The sequence below is a fragment of the Takifugu flavidus genome, chromosome 14 (genome assembly GCF_003711565.1).
Source record: "Takifugu flavidus isolate HTHZ2018 chromosome 14, ASM371156v2, whole genome shotgun sequence".
Lineage (NCBI taxonomy): Eukaryota > Metazoa > Chordata > Actinopteri > Tetraodontiformes > Tetraodontidae > Takifugu > Takifugu flavidus.
In genome coordinates, this window is record NC_079533.1 from 8,742,761 (window position 1) to 8,765,088 (window position 22,328).

The following is a 22,328-nucleotide window of genomic DNA, read 5'->3' on the forward strand; positions in this document are numbered from 1 at the left end:
AAGCAGGTCAGAGTATTTTGTTGTGCATCATTTTGTGTTGATTTATATTGTAATAAATGTTTCATACAGGAAAAGCTTCAGCTTTTGATTATTCTATCTTCCGCCACCAGGGGGAGTCGGTCAGAGTGACGCAGTGGCGTAAAACATGTGTTTTGATTAATCAATTTAATGTCATGAACCTAAAACTGAACAATAAGAAAATCAATGAATTGAATTTGAAGCTAAAAATAGTGTAACATGACGGAAACGGAACCAGTGCGAATAGACTGAGGATAGTAGCGCCATCGTGTGGTTACATATGATCACTACACGTTAAGTTGATGGTGCGTTAATGTGAGCGAGATATGGAATGACAACAGAGACGCCAACTGAGGTTAAAGTGAGATCGAGGATTTTATTTTCCAAACAATCCTGTATTAAGACATGAATTCAATCAACACAATCTTTTGAAAGTTTATCAGTTTATGAAATACAATCTGGAGTTGACCTCACAAGTAACACAGATGCGCACTACTGTTGCAGAGATGCCGATCGTCTTAAAAAAGAAAATACAGAAGAAAAAAAAAAGAATCAGAGATACTGTAGTTCTATCCAAAGATGCTCGCGGCTCCGTGAAGTCTGCCAATCCATCCAGCACAGATCAGACGTGCTGCGCCTCGTCACTATAATCCAACACCTATTTATCCGTTCATAAAGGCAGTTTCTGGAATTTCAAGACAACAAACCAACAAGTGTCCAACAAAGGAATAGAAACAATAAAAGACAAGTCAACCTACTTTTACTCTGCCAACAGTCGCTGAAGGATCAGCTCCCGTTGCGTCAGAGGTGGAAAAACCTCGTTTGATTCGTCCAAATTTTCAGTATTGCTTATTAAGTCGGGAAAGAAAATCTCATTTAACAGGACCTGCCTTCTAGTTCTCCAGCACGCCACCCCAAAACTCCGAGCAGCCCCTTTCATCCCCAGCAAACTTGTATCCGTCATGCATCCACGCTCACGTTTGAACTTCGTGAAACAGCCTTCAAGCTTCGGAAAGCGCACGGCCCGGCTCAGCTTTTGCCTCTAGAGGGTTCCTGGAATGGCGTTCTACCGAGATCTGGGATTCGCCGCCGCCACGTCTGAAACTTGAGCGAAGGCTTAAGTTGAACAGCAGACAATGTAAATGAACTTGAATTCCTCCATCAAGCTAACGGACGTCATGTCGCCATCGCCGCTGCGCCACTCAAGGTCACTCAAGGTCACTCGTGGAGCCCAGAGCCGCCAGCGTCTGCGTGTATAAAGCAACTAGCGCACACTCACGGAGACGGGGGGGGGGGGGGGGAGTCCATTTCACTGTTACACTGACATCGATGCCCCTGCCTCAAGATGCTTTGTGCTTTAATGGAGGGGTATACGTTTCAATATAAATACAAACCTCTTATAGATGTACATTCACTTTTATGTCTCAATATAGGCTAATTTACATATTTTATAAAATAGGGTTCTCATATCAAGCTAATCTCATTACAAGGTCACACAATCATTAAAGAATAAGCGTTGAGCTCTTCCAGCTCACATCCCAGAGCTGATCTGGATCTACTTTTCTGTTTCATACATATGGCTTTTCTCTATACTAGCTCCAGCTGTCACTCTACATGTTCCGGTGGATAACTGCACATTTATTTACTCCTTTATTGCAATTTTTGTCACGTATGACAGTCTGCTGATTATATTAGGTCTTCTAATATGGTGCCAAAGAGCATTTGGAGTCCATCAACAGGCTATTCTGGATTTGTCTTAAGTGCACTTAACTGGCACAGGACGAAAAAGAAGTTTCATATCAAGCCTTTTTTAAGCATGGGGGCTCAATCTATCCATAAACCTTTGACCTTCCCAGTTCCAAGGCACTGCTTATACTGTAAACATGACAGGTTGAGTTAAAAAAAAGGTTATAGTTTGTGTGATTATGAAACCTGAAATGCACACAACAGTTATTCGGGAATAAAAACATTCTGTAGAGGGGGAAACTCTGGTACAGTACTATATAAATGACTTACATGCAAAACTATCAACATTTATCTGTAGATGGTTGTGAAAGTGCTTTTCATGACTGTTTAATTTTCTCAACATAAAATGAAGCATCTCTGTTGATTATTTTTGATTACGTGCTCACGGCCCTGCGTTCTTAATGGCTTTCGTTTTTGGCTCTGTAAAATATACGTCCTTGCTGTAAAAATCATATTGATCACGTGCAAACGGCTCCTTCGCAACTGAAGAATATAAAGATAAACTCTCTAAACGCTCAGGTGATTCTAAACTTGTGAACTAGAACATTAGACTGCAGCGGCTGATTCCTCCCGCTGGGTCTCACAACATTTGCTGCTTAGTTGATGGAGGCAGACGGCTTCCAAAAGGAAGCGGAGACGTTTGCACGCCAAATAAACAGATCTATTCTGATCAGTGACTCTCAGACATCAGTGAGGCTGCTGATGTGAACCGAGCATTACTTAGTGATTAATAGCAAATATTTTGGCTCAAAATCTCTAAAGTCCTCACTGAAACTTCCTCCCACTAATATAGATATAATATCATTGCAGAATACGCTGCCCACTTTGAACGCAGAGACATAAAATATCAAGTCGGGGGTTACAGCAGCGTGCCCGATAAGGTGGAGCCCCCCTCCCCGACGGTGCTGCGGTCGCCCTGCGTTAAATTCTTCCTCTGGTCTGAAACCCATTCTGATCCAATCCCCTCCACAAACAATACGGACGCACAGACAAAAAAGATCCACACCAGTGAGCAACCAAAATATAGTTCAGTAGATAAGGTCCCCCTTCCATGTTGTCCAATCTACTCATGCGTATGCCGTCATCCAAATATCCAAATATAACATCTCCTCCTCCTAATGGACTCCACAATATTGCAATATAACAGCAATATAATTACAGTAAAATGAAAGATACCAGTAGGCTAATACCAATACAGAAACACTACATATAAATAACAAATATTTATATTTTGTAAATCTATGGAAACAAAGATACAAGCCTGGTGGTTTTACTTAAAGGCAAAGCTGGAGATTTTACAGTACTTTAGTGTGTACTGCACATTTTTGACACTTCTGACTGGTTTTCATTTGATCTTTCTTGCTAAACTGACCTGTATTAGACGTTGTCACTCAAGTCTCCTCATATTTACTCTGTCAAAAGCAAGACTGCAGGTTAACATTTCCTAAAACTTCACCGTGCCGCCGTGTTCACACTCCAGTCAGCTCTTATTTTTGGAACTCCCACATGTGCAGAAAGACTCTTTGACTTCTGTGTTGGCCTGTGAGTGAAGATGATATCAAATGGCTGCAAATGATTGAGATCCCAGTAAGAGGTGCGACCTATTTACAGCTTTGTTTAGACGCAATATATCAGTAATTATTCCTCCTGAACTTCCTGCAGAACCACCAAGGAATGCTTGTAACGTACTTCACAATTAGGAACTAAATCATCACAACGGAACACAGGTCCACCAAATAAGGTAAATCAAGACAGGCGTAGGATTATATACAGTACTGATCCATAATTGGTATTAACATTTGAAGCTGTGAACGATTGAAGAAACAGCGTTATGAGAGGCCTCGGTAGGAACTAGAACGAGACTGTAAATGTGTGTTCATCTTAGAAGCTTCTGAGTGTGAGTGCGGGTGACAGAGACCTTTGCTCATCGCTGTGCATGTGTTTTCTGAGACTTTCTGAATGCACCCCCGTCTTCCGCCCCGTTTCTTCACCAGTTCATGATGCAGTTCCTGTTCAGGGTCATGAAGTACACCTGGCTGCTGCCCCCAGAACGCACGGATGCAAAGAACACCTGCGGAACGACACAGGCGTCAGGTCTCCAGCGTGGGAGGGTCCAGCTGTTGTCAGTGAAGTGATCGGTCTCACCTTATCATTTCTCTCACAGAGGAACTTCAGCCTCTGAGCTCTTTTGTGCATGAAGACGCCATCGAGGTGGCCGGTCTCCACCGATCTGATCTCAATGGCCTTCTCTCCCCATCCCATGATCTGATTGGAGCAGATGTGAGCTGTGGGCGAAACGTGATGTTAAGATGTTTAAAAGCCACCGGTATATTGCCGTATCTTCATCGTCCGTGGAAATGAGTCGTACCAACAGAAGTGGGCATCTCGCCCCACTGCAGGACCACGTCCTTAATGATCCGGCCGTAGGTGTTGACGTAGACGCCTTCGTCCTCGTAGCACAAAAGCATTTCCATACCATCGGAGCTGGGCAGGAACACTATGGCATGTGGCGTCACTTGGCTCTGGATCTGTTTTAGATCACAAAGAGTTTTCCTACAGTAAAACAAGCTCGGAGGACGACTAAATGCAAGACAAGCATCAGCGTTTGGCTCAGTTTTGTTTTTAACATTGTGAGTGGGGGGAGGGGGGTTGAGCTCCCCAAAGAGTCTCCTGCAGAAGACAGGCCTTTGATCCAGAAAATGAAACCCTTTTATAATTATGAGCCATTTCAGCGGTTGCCAGGCAAAGCTTCTACTAAATCACAACCTTCAAGATTCCAACTTACGTGAACTGGAATATAAATGTCATAGTTGTTTCCAGAATCTACATCAATGGCATGGAAACCAGCGCAAGAACCATAAATGACCTTTAACCTCTGCCCCTCTTCAACTGTCAGGTCCACCAGGACGGGCCTGTGAGGCAGGTCTGAAAAAGACTGAGTCACAGAGAGCAAGTCATCAACTTTGAGCCTCATTTGTGATCAGGAAGAAATAATCCACCTTAAACTGGAATTTACCTTGAAGGCCATGAATTTGTGATAAGGTTTAGGTGCCCACGCGTACACTTCCACAGCATTCTTCAAGGCGATAACCAGGAACTTTATCCTCTCGTACTTGACTGGACAAAGTAAGCACAGCCCACTCACATTACATCAGTAAGCTCAGTCCACTGCCTGCTTCAGAGGTGTTGCTGAAGATCCAAATAAGACAACAGGACCAGATAGCCCCCATTAGCCACTCACCCACTTTGTAGTGTACACAGCCCTCCATCTCCCCCACTGTGGTCCAGCCTTGTTTCTTCTCCACCTCAGGGTCATTGTGGAGGATCTTATTCCTCAGCCAGGCCAGGTAATACACACGCACCTTATTTTTCTTGCCTTAATAGATCAAGACGTCACATTTAACCTTTTGGTTAAAACCAAGACTAGTTTGCTCTCTAAGTTTGGGAATTTGATGAATCCAAAGTTAATTAAAAACAGTGGAGGCACGAGCACACCGATAACGCGCATTTCATTAGAATCCTCCGATTGCCTTGACTACGAGCATCATGAATAACCTGATATGGTGATGAGCAGATTGAGACCCTCGAGCACGTCCATTTGTTGGAATCTTCGGGAGTTGATGAGGGGGTAGACTTTGCCCTGGCCGCTGCGGTCCAGCAACTTTAAACCATTCTCGGTACCCACCAAAAGGTTTACGCCTGAAAACACGAGGCACACAAATATACAGCTTATTTACATATATTATATAATAATAACCACTTCCTTAACGATAAAGTGCTGTTCTTAACATTATCCGATTTTAAAATTGTCTTTGGTTTTTAATATTTTTCTGCATTTGAGCACCAGTACAGCTGTTTTTAATATTTCTCCTCACCCCAGAGTGCTGCACACAGGATTTCTGAGTTGAATCTCTTCTTGTATTTGCGGATCTCAGGTGTGTCGTTGGGCGGACGCGTGTTGGTGGGATTAACATTCACCATCGATCCTTTTCGCACTTCCATCTTCAGCTGCTCAAACCTGGAGCCTATTAAAGAGACAACCATGGTGGGGAAAGGTAAACCACAACAAGGTCCTATAAAGAATTGTTTTTTTGTTTTAAAAAAAAAAACAGTTAATGTTTCCCAGAAGAATGTTGCTTGTGCAAGACGACATTTTGAAAAGGTGAGGGCTGTTTTGTAACTTCTAGCCGGGCGGCTGACTCACCAGACAGAGACATGTTATCTCCAGTTCCTCCTGGTGATTGGTACATTCCCAGATCCACAAAGGTCGTAAAGGAGGACTTTCCAGATGCTTTGACCAAACCTCTGGACTGATACTGTTGGAGCAGAGAGAAACGATGAGCTGCACAGCATTTTGTAAGGCAACAACATCTCTGTGGAAATTTGGCATTCAAACGGAAGGTTTGACACACTGGACTGGAATAAACTTATGGGCTGTATAGTGAAGGCAGAGTAGACCTAAAAATAAACCAGGAAGTTAGGAATGATATATTTGGAAACAGTAACTTACATCATAAACAGAGTCCTTCCCAGGGGAAGAATGAGAGGCCGAATCAGTGGGGGAGTGGGAAGGCTGAACCACATCTGGCAAGTTAGTGTACCCGTTATGGTTGCGCTTCTCTGGGGTCTTCAAAAGAGACACCGCAGCTTCTTATTACACAACAGTAATATCAGGACGGTGTGTTTCATCACATACAACAAGTGATCACATGCTGTGAAGTAGCAGTGGTGACAAAAGCATTGCAGTTAAGACCCAATTTTATTCTTCTACCAAAAATATTATGTTATCCCAAATAGATCAAACCCAGACCCTTCACCTTTTTCATTACTGCCAACGTACAGACAAGAGGAAACTACAAGCAGTTGTGCTGAAAACAGACACAATTTTACACTTTTGCTCTTGCAATAGTTACACAAGTGATCACATTTTATTGTGCATTTGTAGTTTTTATAGTAAATGTGCAAATGCCTAAACCTGGTGTTCTGTATATGACGTGTCATTCAGTCTGATGTAGGGTTACAACTGTTTCTAATAACGAACCATCTATGAGATGTAAAACCGTCTGTTTAATGAGTCATCTCCATGTCTCTGAAGGAATCATCTGAAAACTGGATGCCTCACATAAAATAAAAATGTGATTAATTCAGTTCCTGTTATTTCTCTACAAGCCATTCACTCAAAATTCCACTGTAAAAAATGTTGAACTGTTCACAAAAGAAAACAGGATTTAGGTTGAGTTGCTTTCTGAATACCTGAATTTCTTTGGCTGTTAGAGCTTGATGATAAATGCCACACTGAGCTGTTTGTTATACCTTGATCTTCTTCAAATCAAAATGCATTTCACACACACACACACACACACACACACACACACACACACACACACACACACACACCACACACACACACACACACACACACACACACACACACACACACACACACACACACACACAGCATATGTGACTCACCCTCTGCACCAACATAGTCTGATCTCCATAGCCTCCAGCTTGCTCTTCCTCTCCACCCTCGCCTTCATCTTCATGAACCACCATAGTGTTGACTGAGTCAGTGTCTGCATCCCGGTGACTGAAATCAAAAGAGGAATACAGGTGAATGACCACATGGCACATCCAGCATAACACAGTCTAAAGAGGTTGGAAAGGATCAATTACCCAAATTCTATTTCATTCTATTTGTTTAATACATTTCCTGACTTGAATCAATAAGGTTATTGTGACAATATCCACTATAATTATAACTGCAAACACACAAACTTCCTTTATCTAAATTGAAACTTAATCAGAAAGTTTACACTGTTAGGAAATCAGAGTCAATCTTGGCCCACGTATCCATTACATGTTAACATTAAGATTGGTTTTGTTTCTTTGTTGAATGATACTAATGAATAATTAACCCACAAAAATGAGAAATAAACCACCTCACTTTTTCTGCCTACATTTTTAAGACTATATCTTCATTTTAAGAACCCAGTGCAAGTTTTAAGAATGAAAAAACAATCATTTATGTTCCTGTTACCGATCTGTGGGGCTTTCTTCTTCCTCTACCCCCTCACCACTCTCACATTCCTCACTGCTCTCACTGCTCTCAGAAGAGGAAGAGTAATCGTTGGCTTTGACGGGTGGCCGTGGCTGTTCTTCGGCACGCTCTTTGGCAAAGAGGCCATGGTCCTATGCACATACACCAGCGTTATTTTCAAATAAGTTAGTACTGTAAGTTTGTAGTTTTGCATTTAAAGGTAGTTCAATGAAAACTGAAAGTGATTCATCATAAAAATTCAACACAATGACAGAACATGTAAGGTAGTGGTAAATTAAATAACTTAGAACGGCTACAATAGTTGAACCAAGGGTGTGATATCAATGAGGTGAATATATACTAGAGATGGGCACATGAATGCATCATGTTATCACATCAAAGCATAATTCCATTAACATTCATAATCAGTATTTCGAAAATCAATGGAAACTTCCTCTGAATGCATATACAATCAGCATTGGCTCTGGTCGTGTAAGATCAGGCGTCTCATCCAATGACAGCAGTAGGTTTGGACCCAATACTCCTGGAGCAAGTCTGTTGATCAAAACAGACTAAAAACTACAGATAACCAACAGCAAGACCAGCTGCCACAGCGAAGTGCACCACTACAAACTGCAGTGCAGTAATAATGGGATTACGTGCCGAAAAATCCCGATGACGGTAAATGCAATTAAGATTTGAATCAATGCCCAGCGCTAATATATACATATCTAAAACATGAAGTACCTTAATGAGGCGTAATGACATTTAAATCACATTTCACAGGATTTCAAAATAAATAAACAAGTACGTAAAGATGAAACTGACACACTCATGCAGGAATAGTGAGCATTTGCCACAGTAACACTAACCTCCCCTATAGCCCTCTTGTAACTCTGCATTTTTGAAGTAAACAAATACAGATTAGGGACAGATAAAGTGCAACTATGAGGAAACAATATTTCAATTCCCATGTCAGTAAACCAGTGGTCTCTGGTTTGCGTGCATTCATTTAATGCTGGCAAACAAATAAATACTGGAGACAATAAACATGGGTGTCTGTAAGTGCCACCTACAGCGGGACGCCCAGGGCGGGAAGAGGTGCGAGACTCCCCTGGCTTGTGACGGCTATCATGGGAGAGAATGGGTGAATCCATTTTGGATGAGCCTGCAAACGTGAAGATAAAGTATAGTTTCATGATTAAAAACAGACCCACTGCTAATGACAGTCTTTGGGGATAAACGTGAGCGAGCAGACTTACTCAGGATGCGATGCCTCTCAAGTGATCCAGTCTGAGGGAGATTGGATATGACGCTCATGCTGTCCCCTCGCTCCCAACGATCATTGCGGCTGAGATCTGGATTACTACCATTAAGGCACATTCAAAATACATAACGTTTTATGAATCATGTCCGAATTGTTCAAAGAGACTGATATTTTCAGCATGTCCGAGGCAGTACCTTGCTCTTACTGGATGCCTGATCCCCGAGGAAAGGTTGGTGTTGAGAGCTGTGGCAATAGATGCCGTTCTCTGGGGAATCTGACAGTAAGATCATGTTATATGTCTTTGTAAGTATGCCAAAATGCAGGTTAAACTGAACCATGTTTGATAGTTTTATTTCTTCTTTACACCTGCCATTGTGCAGCGATCCATAATCACGCACCAAGCATCAAGACTAAATATAATCTCCCAAAATTAATTAGAAAATAAAAATCACATTGACCGAGTTATACCTAAATCTTACCTTAGGTGGAAGCTCCACATCTGGCAGGCGTATCCAGGGGCCGCGATCCTCTCTGATGAGGTGTGCCTGTGGTGCTGGAATTTCTGAAGTGGGGTCTGAGTTTTGACGCACTAACTCTCTGGAGTGGTTGGGACGGGGTGTGGGTGTAAGGGAAGGATCCTGGGTGGGAAAGGCGGACATGGTCTTAGTAGGCTGGTCACAGAGTGACTGCGAGCGGGGGACAGGTGCAGCGTAAGGCTTGAGGGGAACCAAGTGAGCCATCTGAAACTGTGGAGGACAGCAGGAGCAGCAGCACGCCAGGCGGGAGGAGTAGCAAAGAGGAAGGAAGAAGGAAGAACACAAAAGAAGTAAGATGAGATGGAGAATAGTTGGTTTAATATATAACAGTTGTAGAGGAAAAGAAGGGGAAAGGAGGGGTAATAAGGTGTGAATACAGTAGAATAGAAAATAAAATATAAAGCAGCTCAGGGCTTAAGGGTTAAAAAGCCTTAGCAGTTGTACATTTTGTTGTATAATATTCAAAAATTTTAACACCCACCTTTCCTTGTCCCCCTTGGGGCTCCACAGGTCTCTGCATGGGTGGAGTTTGAGACTGGGCAACTCCCGATTGGCTGATAGAGTCGGAGCGTGACTGGATAGCAGTGTCGGAGACAGTGGTGCAGATTTTAGGAGAGCCCTGTCTGTTGAGTTTACTTCGCTCCTCCACCTAAATTAAGGGGTGAACAACAGTGAAGAAGGATGACTCTAAGAGGCTGATGTGCATTAAAAGACTGGTGTCATAGGAAATGGTTCAATCTGTACCTCACGGGCCCAGGTGGGTTTGTTGTTTGGGTCCAGATTCTTGTTATAATGGTAGAGCTGGGGCTTCTTTTCTTGCTGCTGTTGCAGAGACACCAGGTAGGCATGTTCCTGCTGCAGCTGCCTCTGCAGTCTCTCTGACTGACGCTGCTCTTCCAGCTGCTTGCGTTTATACTCCTTGAAGGAGAAAATAATGCTATTGTCAGCCTTAACCACACAGATTAGACAAGAATACATGCTCAACCGCAACAATTTAATTCATCCAAATAAGTGGAGTGTTTAGTCCATTGTGTCAGTACACATCAATACACTTTAAATATCTCAATTCATTTTTATAGGTTTTGGTCGTGGCTTAATTATTTCAGTCACATATCCTTTTTTTTTTTATCCTGCAAACTGTAGCTTCTATAATCCAACAGCCTGACAGAGATGATTCTAAGGTTTTAAATGCACACGTAATATTTGTAATTATGATGAAGCCGAGCATTAGAGGCCTCAAATTATGGGGTACCATCCGCTCTCAACGCTGGTCCCCAAGGAAATACATTATGTAATATATTAGCAATCAGTGGTATTTTTTTTAAACTCGGGATAAAAAAAGAGGAAGAATGAGCAATGTCTATGATTAATTCAAATGGGAACAACTTTTTATAACTCTGCATGAGCAAGCTCAAACAAGGATGTCTGAGCTTTCAGTTCCACTAAATTTTTTGCCAGACTGCCCCTAAAATCTAGGTCAGCGTATTCCTTTTTAAGGCAAGCTTTTTGCGGGAGATGCAAAAGACATTTGGGAAAATGAATCCAGGCCTGATGTATCCCCAATGAATATCACAAACCTGCAGAGGTGTAACAATATAGAAAAATTTGACTTTGAAATGCTGTTTATGTAATCACAAGGAGCTTTATTCTTGAATACTCTCATTTAGCAGATGTTTTTGTATTAAACTGAAATAAGGCCAACCTTAGTGTTCAATGATCGAAAGACAAACGACCAAGATGTAATGTGCACTGATTACCATAAGCAATGCTTGCTCCTGAAGCAGCTGCTGCTGAAGGATTTCTAATTGTCGCTGTTCTTCTTCTAACTTATGTCGAATAAACTCCTGAGGAAATGGAGATGGCAGAATTATATCAAATTAATGCACAAGAGGGAAATAAGGGTGAACAATGGAACAATTATGTAATGCAATTGTCATTAACAGGAAACAATTAGCTGAAAAGTTAAAACACTTATTATCTAAGCACATAAACACTGTAGTGCTGCAGAGATTGTGACAAATTAATAGACTTTTTGACAAATCATTGAAATTGTCAGCAGCACAGTGTGACGTCTGTGAACATTCTAACATAAAATGTGTGTGTTTTCATACTAGAGGTGAGCTGCTCTGACGCCAGACCTTTGCGTTGGTAAGGGTAGACTGGAAACAACACAAGCGGCGCAGAGAGCTCACCCACAGAAAACTCATCTCTGAATAAATACACTAATTTAGACCCTTGCTGCTATGGCAACCTACTCGTGGAATTTCACCACCAGGGCTACTTTTACTGCGTTGCCGCTGGTCACACCCACACACTACGCTGACTGGCTGATTGCAGACCCACATCTCCTGTGATTGGTTACCTGCTCCCTTTCTGCCAACCTTCTGTCCTCTTCCCGTCTCATATCATCAAGTCTCCGATGGGGACCTTTTTCTTGCTGCCTCACCATCTCTCGCTCTTTCCTCTGTTGCTGGGAGAGAAGGGTGACAGTAAAATGAGTACTAAGGGTAGGATATTGCTAGACGAGACTTGTACACGGGTTTTTTTGAGAACTTGCAGTACAAGGCAGAAAATGAAAGCCCTTAGCACTCACTCTCTCTTGCAGGGAAACAAGAATCGCCTATTTGGCAGCTATATAAAACACTAGAAGCTCTAATTTTTACCACACTTGATTGTAGCTCTGCACTTTTTCGATGAGCCAGTAAAAAAGTGAAGGGTCAATAACACTGCACCGTTTCAACCGACTACTTTAAAATAACACATGAAAACAGAGGCCCCAGTGTTACAATTATGTTTGCTCATTTCAAAATCATGGTGGTTGTCGTGCTGCCAAGTCTAGCCTTCTTTTGAGATTTCAAAAGTTTCAAAATAAATTTTCCTGTTTTTATGCTTTTCTTCCTGGTAGTGCTCTCCACTGAATTTGTGAGACATCATCTGATACATATAGTGCATCTCATGAAAGACCACGCATACATATATAGTGCTTACTTTAAGGGCTGATTTACAGCTTAGTAAAGAACTGGTTAGTTATTGTATTGTGGAAAAATACATCTGGAGGACATATTTTGACAAAAACCCACAACTACCTAACTGAAAATCATGTCATACTCATATTGGAATGTTAGAAAAGAATGAAAATTATGCTCAATTCAAGAAAAATATCTCAATTTTTGGAAGGAACTGTTTGGCATTTTGCGTTCTTGCCAAGATGACAAGATTAATAACAATGCCATGTTTGCGAGTGAAGGAATAAAGTGCCTTAACTATTAAGACACAACAAAATGGTTTGTAGGATTCTGAAAGCTGAGAGATAGAAATGTATGATGCATCAAAATGGGACATGAAAATATCTTTTTTTGTTATAAGCTTGTTAAGAGTTATTGGGGTGACTCTACCTCTTCAATTCGACGACGCTGTTCCTTCTGCTCTTCGATTCGTTTCTGTCTATCGTGCAAAAGTTGCCTCTTGTGTTCCTCGGGGTCTCGACGTTGAGCAGCAAGCTGGGCCTGCTGCCTCTTGTGGGCCTCGGAGCGCTCTTTGTTCTCCTGCTGAAGACGCTGGAAGTCCCTCCTCAGTGTGGACTCACCAGGTACATTAAGGATTGAGCTAGGAGAGGATGAAGAGGAACATTTAGCTGCACAGTAAAGAAAATCCAGCCATAATAGTAGGAGAGTGACTTACCTCGACTCTCTGTCATCGCCACGGTTTTCCTCCTCTTCATCACTACCACTGTACTCATACTCTGTTTCCTCTATTAAGACATTACAACAGAGTTCAGTTAATCAAAATTCAAACAAATCACAGTCCAATAGGACCACACATTAATATTGATGTTGCTCACTCACCTTTTTCTCCCCGTTTCTTGCGGGTACGATCAATGTGATCTTTGAGTTGGATTCGGACCTGGCGCTCTGTGGGCTGGTCTCGTATAAATGAATGTTTGAGCAGCTGCTCTGTAGATGGACGGCTGGGATACGTCTTCACAAGGCATCCTTCTATGAAGTCTATGAACTTCTTGGACCTGTGATGCGGATGGATAATGGTAGATCTTGATCTGGCCAATAGTACTAAGACTGAAACGGATCACTGTTTTTGTTTGACTCCTTAACACAAATATATTGCGACCTTTGCTCCAGTTCAAACTATTATTCTTCAAACCTTTATCTGTGATCATCAAATAATCTTGCAGTAATACCGGATTCATATGGAAAAACAAAAAGGAATATGATGCAATTACCAGGGGAAATTATGGACTGTAGTTTATTTTGGGACAATGTTGGTTAACTTTAGGAGAGCTGGAAAGGATTATAGTCCTAGTTAATGCTTTAACATTTGTGTGGGCCTTTGTGTAATAACTGAATGGTAAAAAAACTGGATATTAAATACCATTTCCCACTTTCGATGGAAGGATTTTGTTAAGGATTTTTCAACTTTTAACTCCACACATTAGTGATCACTGTCACCCATATTCAACCATCTTTAGCAGAGCGACTGGTAACTCACCATTTTTTGGACTTCAGTTTCGGTGGGGGATTCCTGGGAATCAGGAAGAGGGCCCTCATAGGGTGCATGTCACACAAGGCTACATAAATAAACATGGAAATAGTTATTAAATCTGCCTATTAATGCTGAAAGATGGACAACATATTGTAGTTTCAATTTAAAATGTGAACATTGCCATATGGAAGCTGGAACTGTAGCTTCCATTACATATATTCAAACATGGTTACAGCTGCTGTTATCCAATATTTCCTGTTGCCCCAGGCTTATTGCTACAGTGTGAGAACAAGGCATGTGAGTCATTGTGTTCCCAGCGTAGGTAGCTAAACCTGACTGGTTAGCTTTATACTTCCTCAGAAAATAGGCTTTTGTAACACATTCTTTTTGGAAAACTTGATTGCCACTGGCACAAAGAGACTTTAATTTTAGCATTTTAAAATGGCCATAAAACATGTGAGCAAGCTCTACTTTGAAAGTGAATTTAACACGGGGGTTTAAACATGCTAACAATTTAAAGATAGCACCATGTCTTCAGTAAGTGTGCATGTATTACTACCACTGACAGGATATTGACAGTTTTATCTGGAAAATAGAAGTAGTTAAGTCAATAAGTTTAAGGTCAATTCACCTATCTATTGTCTTGTGGGCCGTAGATAGCTGTACTTGTTTACTTTTTATAGAAATAGAATCGCCACTTAAGTACATTCTAGGATAATAACTGTTGATCAAAAATTATTATAAGAAAGGATTGTTGCCCATTTAAAAAAAAAAAAAGCTCACGTTTTATCAGTTATGAAACTGATGGAGTGGCTAGAAGGTACTGCATAATTCACAACTGTAATGTAACAGGTGCAGTGGTCTTTCAGAACAGCAGCTATAGGATGTGGTGTAGCCATAATAGTGCCACAAATGTATTTTTAATAAGGCCATATGCCAGGTGAACCACATGAGACACTTGTGTCCGAGTTTCTCACAGGTTTAGTGGCTAGCATTATAGTTCACCGCTTTAAACCAATGCTGAAAACATTGTGAACGTAAGAAGGCTGGAATTAAACTAAGATGATTAATGAGAAATGGCCTGTTTCCAATCCATGAGGCAGCTCTGTAGTACTAAAACATTAGGGTCATTCATCGTGTTTCACAAAGATATTTTCCATCTTTAACTGCAATTTCAAAACGTTGTAGCCTAGACCTTTCTACTGTGAAACAGTACAAACGCAACAGTCAGGTCGGACAAAAAAATGTCACAGCAGGGCCTCCTGCACATTAAACTGACAAGATCTGTGCAATCAACCTTCACACACCGACTGCCAGCTCATGGCTACACTATCTTGATTACAGCTCTCTGAGGGTACAGACAGCAATGCTGCCATTGATCCAGTGTCATATTACATTCTATACCTGCCATTAGATCACAGAAATTACATTTGATTACATCTGCAAGATACTATAACATGACCATTAACACTTACGAGGAGCTCCCTCTGCCATCTCGATGGCCGTGATCCCCAAAGACCAGATATCGCTCTGTTAGATACACAAATAACCGTGTTATCTTCAATCACCGAAACCCTGTTTGTGTGAACACAGACTGATCATACCCTGTAGTCATAGGTGGAATCAGGATTCTCGTCACAGGCGATAACTTCAGGAGCCATCCAATACGGCGTGCCGATGAAAGTGTTTCTACGTCCAACAGTCCTGTCCAACTGAGCGCTCACTCCAAAATCAACTGAAGGTATGCAAAAACAAAAGCATAAGATGGCATGAACAGATTTTCACACCCAGAGATGTAAAAAAAAAATAAAGGTTGCCGGTGTTTGATGTACCAAGTTTGACTTCAGCGTTCTCCGTCAGCAGCACATTCTGCCCTTTGATATCTCTGTGAATGACTTTATGGGCATGGAGGTGGGAAAGGCCCTGCAGGCAGACAAAGCACACAGCAGTCGGTGAAGAGCGACTGTTGCTGCAGTTTTCTCTGAACCGCGGCCACTGTGATGTCATACCCTCAGAATTTCTCTGCAGATGTACGCAATCCAGTCCTCCTTAAGAGAGCTGCCCTTGGTGTTTTTCACAAGGTCGGTCACTGATCCTGCGCCACAAAACTCCATCACCAGCTAAACAAGACGACAAACGCAACAGGTGAATCGACGGACCGGATGAGCCTCACCACTGTCAAACATCAAACTGGGTGCAGAGGTGACAAACCCAAAGCTGGTCGTCATGTCCTGGGGGACTCTTCTTGACAAAGGCACCGTAGTAAGTGGCTATGTTGCGATGGTGACTGTATTTCTTCAGCATGTTGATTTCAGCTTTGATCTCCTCTTCCTCCTCCTCCGTCACATCCATCACTTTGATGGCAGCCAGCTGGCCAGTCTTCACGTGACGGCCCTGGGTCAACAAATTGGGTCACTGTGATGGCGGTCTACAAAACCATTCCAGACCTGCGGTGCCATGCCTGAACTGTGTGTTTTGCAAATTAAGGGAGGCTCACATTTTTCAGACTGGATATATGCCAACATCAAAGTGAAATTTAAGAAACTGCAACCTCTCAACTGTGAAACTAATTCATGTATATTTTATTAGGAGCATTCATTCTAGTCTGGTCGGTTTTAAAGCAACTCATCACAATCCTCACCTTGTACACCTGTCCGTACGTCCCATTGCCCACAACCTCCACCAGCTCAAATATTCCTGCTGGATCCTAGGAGACACATTTAGGAGAGATTGACACATTAGTGCCACAGGTTAACCCACAGGAGACTTTCCTTTTCCAGTCTTATATAAAAGCAATATTGAATAGACTTATTTTTAATGCCAGAATGGAGGCCTCTTTTCATTTTAGCCAGAAGTGATTTCTTACTGTTACTTAAGTGCTGAAATCCCCCGTTAACTATGTCTGGCAGACTGAAAATAACTGATGTTTTTCCTGTAATTTTTCTTCCAATCTCTGATTTAATCAGTGCAGTTCTTTACTTACCAAAGCAAATCCTTGCATTTTCATCAACCCATAGCACAAATCAGCCAAAGCAGAACACATACTAAACATGTTCTGCTACTACTTTGAAGCTCATGCCAATTCAGATCTCACGTTTCCACATTACCCTTCTTGGCCAATCACTAACCACCCAAACATCTTTCCATATGGCACAAACAAACAAACGATATAATGAATGTAGATGTAGATATACAGAGGTAGGCCGACAAAACAGGACTTTTGGCCTTTTCCTGATTTGTTCATTTTAAATTTAAATTCAATCAGACACTTCAATAATAACGAGGAGGCCGCTTGGACTCAATTATGCAACCCTCCTCCCATGGGAGACAGGGGAAAATGACAAGCAGTTCCACTTTCCAGCGATTTCAATACGGCTTAAAGAAAATGTGTGGGTGGTGAGACTGCTGCTGTGGGTTTAGAATGTACAGTGTGACCTATCCTGCTTTCATCTCTATTCCAATGATGGGTTTTCTACCTTCAACACACGAATGATTCCTTAGAGACAAAGTGCATTTATATATGAAAGACTCGCTACTAAAAGTATAAAATGGCCACAATTTAATTTATATTGAAAGTGTTAACATTATGACAAACAAACGCGCCACATTTTGAAGCATGTTGCGTACAAGGACATAAAGGGGGATGGGGGTGTGCGTGACGTCAAGCAGGAGAATAAAGGTGTGAAGAGAATAATGTAATGACGTGGGTGGTATGGCAGGGGCGGTAGCTTCACCCACATCTAGTGCACAGAGTGGGATGAGAGGAATGAGATAATATAAGGGGAAGGGTACAGTTCTATTCGATGAGTGGAACAGTCCGTTCAAACAGGAAAGGGTTGGGAAAAAAAAACAAAAAAAACTGCACACCACCTACAAAACCCATTCTGTCCACCAATAGTTCTAATGCAGTTAGATTTGAGGAGAATGAACTCTAAAGACACCGGTAATGCAGGACGCTGACTATACATTTTCTGCAGGGGGGTAAAGTTTGCAGAGACAGGATGCTTTGGCTATTTTACTTCAAAATCCACCATCATGCAGCTCCATTATATATACAGTAGCATTTTCAAATGTTTCATGTCACAAGAGAACCTTCACTAATCTGTGCAGCAGGAAGCACAAATTTATGATTTAAGACCTCAAATACTCTATATCACCCCTTATCACCCCTGGCCCATCCTGGGAACTATAGATGGGGGCATTTCCAGAGCACTGACAGTGACAGGAACCATTCACTGGGTGACAGGTCAATCCTGGTATTAGCAAAAATGCTAACTGGCAGCAACAGTATGAGATCTTCTCATTGTTGCATGGTAAATATCGTATCTGTTAGGATAGCCCCTTTGAAAATGGTGGATTATTATCTACAAAATATATCTTATATAAAATACATAGTAGGAAAATACATACTGGGAGTCGCATTTACATGCACTCATGAAAAACCTTGGTGTACATGTTTCAGTACAATCATGAGATTTCATTGGAGTACGTTTAGAAGAAACCTTCCTGTTTCAAGCTGGTCTTGTCTCATTCATCATGGCGATGCCTAGTTTTAGCATCAGCTGTCCTAATGTGGGAGCTGAGACCCACAAAAACAGGCTTCACTGCTGTTGTCCTCCCTGGAAATGCCCTTTATGTTCCTGTCCACTTGTGTTTTGACTGTGTGATCTCTGGTTTCTATATGGTTTTCTGAGCACATGCACAGAAGAATAAAATAAATCAGATTCCATGCATGCCCAAAGACATCAGAGTATTTGGGTTAAATCTTTTTAAAGCACAAAACCCGTCCTTATCACTGGTATTATTATTACAAGACTTTTTGGTTTTTTTACAGCAAGCAAGACTTTTTTGTTTTTTTTCTAAAATAAAAACACAAGACTAAATTTCTTGGGCGTTTGATTTCCAAAGGATTGGTGCTACTTTCTTATCTGTATCCCACTTTATCATCATGGGATATTAAGGCATGACTTTTACAGTCAGTTGCTGTGGGTTCTAATGACCATAAATGAGGAATTCAGCAGATAATCATCGAGAACACTGATGGGTGGGGACTGCAGAAGCATCAACAACAACATGCTTGTTGATTTGCACTGTTCAAAAGTTTCCCTTTGGAATCACCCCCTCTGTCTCCTAAAAGCCCAGGATGCCTACAGGACCAGGGAGGCTGTTGGGGTCAAATCCGGTAAATGTCAACCCTGTGTGTCCAACGTGTGCTCGTACTCTGCAAACAGACATTCAGACAATGGAATGACCCTGAAATGATTCATTTGATGGAAAAGTGACCCTGTTACCTGACTGTTCATCTGGGTTATCATTGTATTTCTCTGGGATTCAAAATTACTTACTCAAGTAACTTGTAAAGTAACTCTAAACCTGTAGTCCTTTCAAGCTGCCAATTTATGTGCCTGCATTTAATGGATAAATACGTCAACCATTCCATCTAAATATATCCCCATTGATTTATTTCACACGTCAGAATCATCACGAACAGAGGAAATACGGGTTGGTTAACAAACCAACAGGTAACGGGTGATTCCTGGTTGGATAAGAAGTGAATGTGGCTGGACAGGAGGGAACAAGGATGAAAGACATTGTAAAAAGCTTATTGCTACTGTGAAGGAACCACCACCAGTAAATGCAGCTTTTTAAAGAACTGAGATTCTTTAAATTCTATCTCTGAGAATGAACAACAGAGACACTAACAACTCTCCAAAATGTTTCTGTGCTCAAGTATTACAACTATTTTTATTCCAATCAGAGGAGCCATTGTTTAGCTCAGACATTGACAGCGTGCAGGCCATTTCTCTGGCTGTTCCACTGATCAACAGGTGGCGTAAAATGATAAGGATTATGATAAGAACGCGCATGATGTTGGTAAATAAGACTTAACTCTTATCTAGCCAATTCCAAAAATATAATAATAATACATTTGTGTTTGGAGCACTTGCAACAGAAACATCCGACAGACAATTGGAGTTAAGATAAACCTGCATTAAGAATTTCATTTTCCAACAGTTCGCATTGGTCAGGGAACGACTGGACACCTCTCAAACACTCTGCATCCACTGGCTGAGAACAGGATCCCCAACCTGTTTCCATCCCATGAATACAGTCAATTGTTTGGAGTGGAATGCACAGCCAAGGCTCCACTATCAGTATCTGACCCCATGCTCATGCTCCGGGAGGTGCCCAGTGCATTCGGCTGAATTGTTGTGGACATTTGCATCACTTTATCTCGTTAAAATATTTTAAATAGATGTTTCCCCGTCTCGTTGGCACCGACAGCTGTGAACGACAACATCTGGCGATAGACAGCGAAAGCAATGTGTCACAATTTTAACACTTGATTATTTCCCCCCTATTGTTTTCTTTTTCTAAAGGCATTTGAAAACACCACAGGTTCTATTTTTATTTTTGCAATATCTGAAATCAAATGCAAAAAAAGAACAAAAAGGGTCAACTTCTGCCTCGGAAATAAGGACAACAAGTAAGTTTTTGGAACATAAATAAAAATCTCCCTTGAATAACCAGCTGATTCCTTTAGAGATGGCAGGCCAGGGGCGGTTTATCTCACCCCAACTTAGTTGCGTTGGTGTTTAATAGCCGTGGTCATGTCACAGACCGTCTCCTTTATGCACCAACGTGTGATGCATCCATTTAAGCACAATCGTGTGTTTCTACTCACCCTCAGAGCAGCGAGGTCGATGTCATCCAGGCTTCGTGTGGGGGCGTTTTCAGTCATAGCTGCTGAAACTTGAAAGCTAACAAGTTAGCCTGCTCGCAAGTGCTGGAAGCCGCTAATACGACGAATTGGCTGCGTTGGTATCCCGAAAGTGTTGCGGAACGACTTAGATGAGGCAACACATCGCAGATTTCGACGCACCCAGCTTGGCTAGCTCACGGCAACTCTGGCCGAGGGTTGTGCCGTCCGCGGTTATTTCCCCAGAAATGCCCCCCGGCGATGCAAGATTACAGCGCCTTTAACTCGAATGAAGAGATTTTCCTTCTTTTAAACAAATCTACAGCGTCGTTCTGAAAGGTTTTCAACGCGATACACCTCCACTGTTGCTGAACACCTTGCTGCGTTCATTTTGACAAGACGACGCGTCTTTGCCGCTGTACAACATCGCAGCTAATTTGCCCAAATACACACACACACACAAAAAAGGTTGCCGAAAACTATTGGAAATATATGATTTGCCGCTGAAAAGATTCCTTGTGACGCTTGCCAAGTATGAAAATGGGGTTTGCTGCGCAGCAACGCGGCGGTTGTTTTTTTAAGGAAAACGCAACGTCTTGATGTGATGGCGTCCGGATCCGTCCGCACCGCACCAGAACCGCCTGTCAAGCTGTCACTGTCCGCCTTAAAAATGCTCACAAAATAATTCCAAACGACAGGTGTGTCTGTGTGTGTGTGGGGCGGGGGGGGTGCGTTAACAGCCTCGCCCGGAACACGATTCAGTGCGTCTGCAGTTAGCAAACTTGTTAAGACGACTTAAAGTCCGCCAGTGTTCGGTCACTTAAACGCCGAGTCAGGTGCGCGTGATTAATCGACATTAAATGTCTTGCTAATGCGGCTAAGCTAACAGGCTGAACATTCTTTTTTTTTTTCTTCCCCCAGAATCAACTTTCCGTCTTCATCCATTTTCCGTGTTGACAGTCGTGCCCAGTACTGCCAACCTCCCTGGGAAAACAGGCAGGCTCTATGTTCTCACCGGCCGCCGTAATACTTGGAAACCGGAGCCCTCCGCTACAGTCAAGCGTCGCTTTCGTTCGTCAGCGTCCAGATTCGGCGGGGTGTGGGGGGGGGGCAACTTTGTACTTCAAATCCGACGCAGTAGACGCGACGCAATTCCAAACTGCAGCTAAGCGCCAAACTTGTTATTTCGCCATGTTTTGCTCCTCAAGTCTTTCCTCCCACTCCCAGGCTTGTCTTGCGGGGTCGTGTTAACGATTGGCTGCGCGCGAGCCTCCTCAAGTGTTTTCGCCTCGCGAACATCTACGGTGCTTCGCCAGGGACAAAAACCTACCTGAGAGCCGCAGGAAAAAAGGCGACCTACGCAAAGACTCCAGCTGAGGTCATCCCGCAAAACCACTCAAATCAATGCGGGAGCAATGGAGTTGCAGACGGATCATCACAAACCACATGTTTTTTCCCGTGTTCGTCCACTATGGCACCAATTATAATAAGATGGTTTATAAATTTAAATTCAACTCGCATGTA

General features: G+C 42.2%; 1 protein-coding gene across 9 annotated transcripts; it reads right to left on the bottom strand.

Annotated features, from left to right (window-relative positions):
* Positions 1-369: 369 nt before the first annotated feature.
* mink1 (misshapen-like kinase 1) lies at positions 370-22,159 on the bottom strand. Of its 9 annotated transcripts, none has more exons than XM_057055001.1 (32): positions 20,790-22,159; positions 16,746-16,811; positions 16,316-16,498; positions 16,114-16,224; positions 15,937-16,027; positions 15,709-15,839; positions 15,580-15,634; positions 14,111-14,189; positions 13,453-13,628; positions 13,289-13,358; positions 13,003-13,213; positions 11,970-12,077; positions 11,365-11,451; positions 10,352-10,525; positions 10,089-10,256; positions 9,551-9,817; positions 9,266-9,345; positions 9,067-9,170; positions 8,881-8,972; positions 8,677-8,700; positions 7,805-7,956; positions 7,237-7,354; positions 6,275-6,289; positions 5,969-6,080; positions 5,640-5,789; positions 5,320-5,463; positions 5,006-5,140; positions 4,781-4,881; positions 4,550-4,699; positions 4,133-4,292; positions 3,910-4,049; positions 370-3,835 (listed from the first exon to the last, which is right to left on the bottom strand). In XM_057055001.1, the coding sequence occupies exons 1-32, from the start codon at positions 20,844-20,846 to the stop codon at positions 3,752-3,754; spliced, it is 3,795 nt and encodes a 1,264-aa protein (XP_056910981.1). In that variant the 5' UTR covers positions 20,847-22,159; the 3' UTR covers positions 370-3,751. The 9 variants fall into 9 exon arrangements, with proteins under 9 accessions (XP_056910981.1, XP_056910977.1, XP_056910976.1 ...); XM_057054997.1 differs by having other exon boundaries at positions 6,275-6,391; positions 11,970-12,071; positions 20,790-22,158; XM_057054996.1 differs by having other exon boundaries at positions 6,275-6,391; positions 20,790-22,157.
* Between the last annotated feature and the right edge of the window lie 169 nt (positions 22,160-22,328).